Source organism: Palaemon carinicauda, chromosome 20 (assembly GCF_036898095.1).
Source record: "Palaemon carinicauda isolate YSFRI2023 chromosome 20, ASM3689809v2, whole genome shotgun sequence".
Classification (NCBI taxonomy): domain Eukaryota; kingdom Metazoa; phylum Arthropoda; class Malacostraca; order Decapoda; family Palaemonidae; genus Palaemon; species Palaemon carinicauda.
In genome coordinates, this window is record NC_090744.1 from 21,296,905 (window position 1) to 21,299,818 (window position 2,914).

Here is a 2,914-nt window from a genome sequence, read left to right on the forward strand (position 1 = left end):
ACCGATGTCTGCAATTATCCCTGCAAGCAGGGAGATTGAACAGTGACTGGTGGAGGAACTCTCCCTTGAAAGGGAAAGTTGCCCAACACTTGGTGGAGGTTAACTCTCCCTCGGAAGGGAAAGTTGCTCAATACATGGAGTAAGTCCTCCGGGCAGTACTCTTTGCTTCTCGTCAACAAGCTTACCTCAAGATGAAGGTCGACATCGAGTGTTGCCTATGAAACGTAGCCGAAATTTGTTTCTACGTTTACCTCTATGGGTTACCCGAGAAGTCACTCGAGGAGTTCTTGTCAGCCACTGCTCATGCCCGTCCACTGAAGCAGAGCAAACGTTGGGCGAGCAGCAGCGGTAGAGGCCAAAGGCCTCTTGCTACCTTCCTTGCACAAAGAACCCGTGTAAGAAAGGTAGCTCAAGATGAAGGGACATTTTATCAAGCATTAGGCCAGTTGCTTTTAATTGTAACCGGTTAAAAAGATTTGGCGGGAGAGAAAGACTACGTCTTTACTTAGCCAAATTAAAAAGTGACGGTTAGTCGCTAGTGCTGGTGTGAGTGGGAGGGTTAACCTACCTTCTCCAACCCTAATTAGCGGTGGGTAGTTACACCCTGACAAAAAAGCTTATCAGCTAGTTTCAGCTTCGCCGAAATAATACACCTCAGTAAAGAGCGGAAGGTTTGTATTTTACACAGGAACAAAACAACAATAACCATGCCTTATCTCTTTCACTAATTAATAAAACCGTCGTTATCATTACTTTACAGTAATCAGTACAGTAACGATAATATTTATCTATAGTTTTTGTTTATTCCCAACCTGGTTTCTTTTTATGTATTTGGACTGCCTTTCCTATCAAAACCATAAGAACCATAGAATTCTATTTTTCCAACAAGGGCTTCAGCTTGGCTTGTAGATGTAGTAATAATCTGGCCAATTGCTTGGAATTTCAGTTTTACTAATAATCGATAGGTAATTCTAGTAGTTGGTTTGTTGCTCTGTACCAGACCATTTAAAGCCTCAAATTTTCCAACCTTCACTGTTATGGTTTTTTTTTTTTTTTGGCTATGCCACTTTCTGAAGACAATGCATATTGCTGACAAACCTATAGGGTGACTAAATACCAGCAGTCTCTTATTTTTTATCAACCTGGGAAAGTCCACAAGTAAAGTCAGTGTCTTTTGTCCCGTAATACAGAAACATACCAGAAAGTGACCAGTTATCTCCTACCTCTGCCCCACCAAACACAGATAATGAATGCCAAAAACTGAGGCACTAAGTTGTCTCCAATACTTTTTCCAAAATTTTAAATTCCTAATATATATAGTGGCGACTCCTTTTGCTTTAGCGAACACAAGCTCTAGACATCTACCACCCTCATGAGCTTCACTACTCCGTTCATACAGGGGGCTTTCACTTTAGCCAACGCAAGCTCTAGATATCTACATGCTCTTGAGCTTCAATGATAAAGGAAGACTGCCAAGACCTCCTTTTTTTACTCATGAACTAAATTAAACACCAAAGTGATTATATCTCCAATATCCTGCTCAGTTTCCCAAACCCCTCAGTGAGCAAATGATTAGTTCACCATGATCATTTCTCATAGTAACCCCTAAGGAAGGGATTTCAAGATCTAGGGATAACCTATGAAATAGTCATTCTTGGTTGTGAACTCTAGTAGCAAGAAAAGACCAGTTCAAGTAGCAGAAAAGCCTACCTAACTACAAGAGTGAGTAATCGACTTATTTATTCCCTTAATGGATATCAACACTACAAGGTTTGAACCTTGACAGGCAGATTTCTCAAGATAGGCAGTCTCCAACAGCTCAATGGAGTCTCAGCAGTCTCCAACAGCTCAGTGGAGTCTTAGCAGTCTCCAACAGCTAAGTGGAGTCTTAGCAATCTCCAACAGCTCAGTGGAGTCTCAGCAGTCTCCAACAGCTCAGTGGAGTCTCAGCAGTCTCCAAAAGCTCAGTGGAGTCTCAGCAGTCTCCAAAAGCTCAGTGGAGTCTCAGCAGTCTCCAACAGCTCAGTGGAGTCTCAGCAGTCTCCAACAGCTCAATGGAGTCTCAGCAGTCTCCAACAGCTCAATGGAGTCTCAGCAGTCTCCAACAGCTCAATGGAGTCTCAGCAGTCTCCAACAGCTCAATGGAGTCTCAGCAGTCTCCAACAGCTCAATGGAGTCTCAGCAGTCTCCAACAGCTCAATGGAGTCTCAGCAGTCTCCAACACCTCAATGGAGTCTCAGCAGTCTCCAACACCTCAATGGAGTCTCAGCAGTCCCCAACAGCTCAATGGAGTCTCAGCAGTCCCCAACAGCTCAATGGAGTCTTTTCAAGTTCTACTAGATTGCCTTTGTGGGCACAGTTTTTCAATAATGAAGAAATGTACATTGGATATGTCTCTCCTTACAGCTAATTCTGCTTTTTCCTACACATACATTGAATAGTTTGGCCTATTTTTTACCCATTCTCCTCTTTCCTCATACACCTGACAACAGGGTTAGCTATTGCACAGGAATTGTTCAGAGGCTGCTTTCCACTCTTTAGCTAGACTGTAGTAACATAGCCTCTGTACCATGGTCTTCCACTGTCTTGAGTTATTTCTCTTGCTTGAGGGTACACTCAGATAAACTCTTCTGTTTCCTTTCATCACTGAACTATTTTCACAATTGGAATCTTAGGGCTTATAGCATCCTGCTTATCCAAAAATAAGGTTGTAGCTTAGCTATTATTAATAATAATAATGAGTATATTCCATCACCTTCAAAACTCTCCTCTCAAAAACAAGATTGCAAGACTGATCAACCGTCATGAAGAGGCTAATCCTCCCAAAAACTAGGGTGTGAGCCTAATAGAAAAAAATCAGAAGAATGAACATGCAACAGACTGAGCTCTCCATAGAGAAGATTAAGACATGAAA

General features: G+C 42.2%; 1 protein-coding gene across 1 annotated transcript; it reads left to right on the forward strand.

The window, feature by feature from the left end:
• The first annotated feature begins 1,822 nt into the window (after positions 1-1,822).
• Positions 1,823-2,410, forward strand: LOC137659685 (sericin-2-like). The gene has a single exon (XM_068394509.1). It carries the CDS (start codon positions 1,823-1,825, stop codon positions 2,408-2,410), a length of 588 nt encoding a protein of 195 aa, XP_068250610.1.
• Positions 2,411-2,914: the final 504 nt, after the last annotated feature.

What these genes read in the sequence shown, in the direction of transcription:
- LOC137659685 (XM_068394509.1), top strand. Translation starts at nt 1,823, where the DNA reads ATGGAGTCTCAGCAGTCTCCAACAGCTCAGTGGAGTCTTAGCAGTCTC.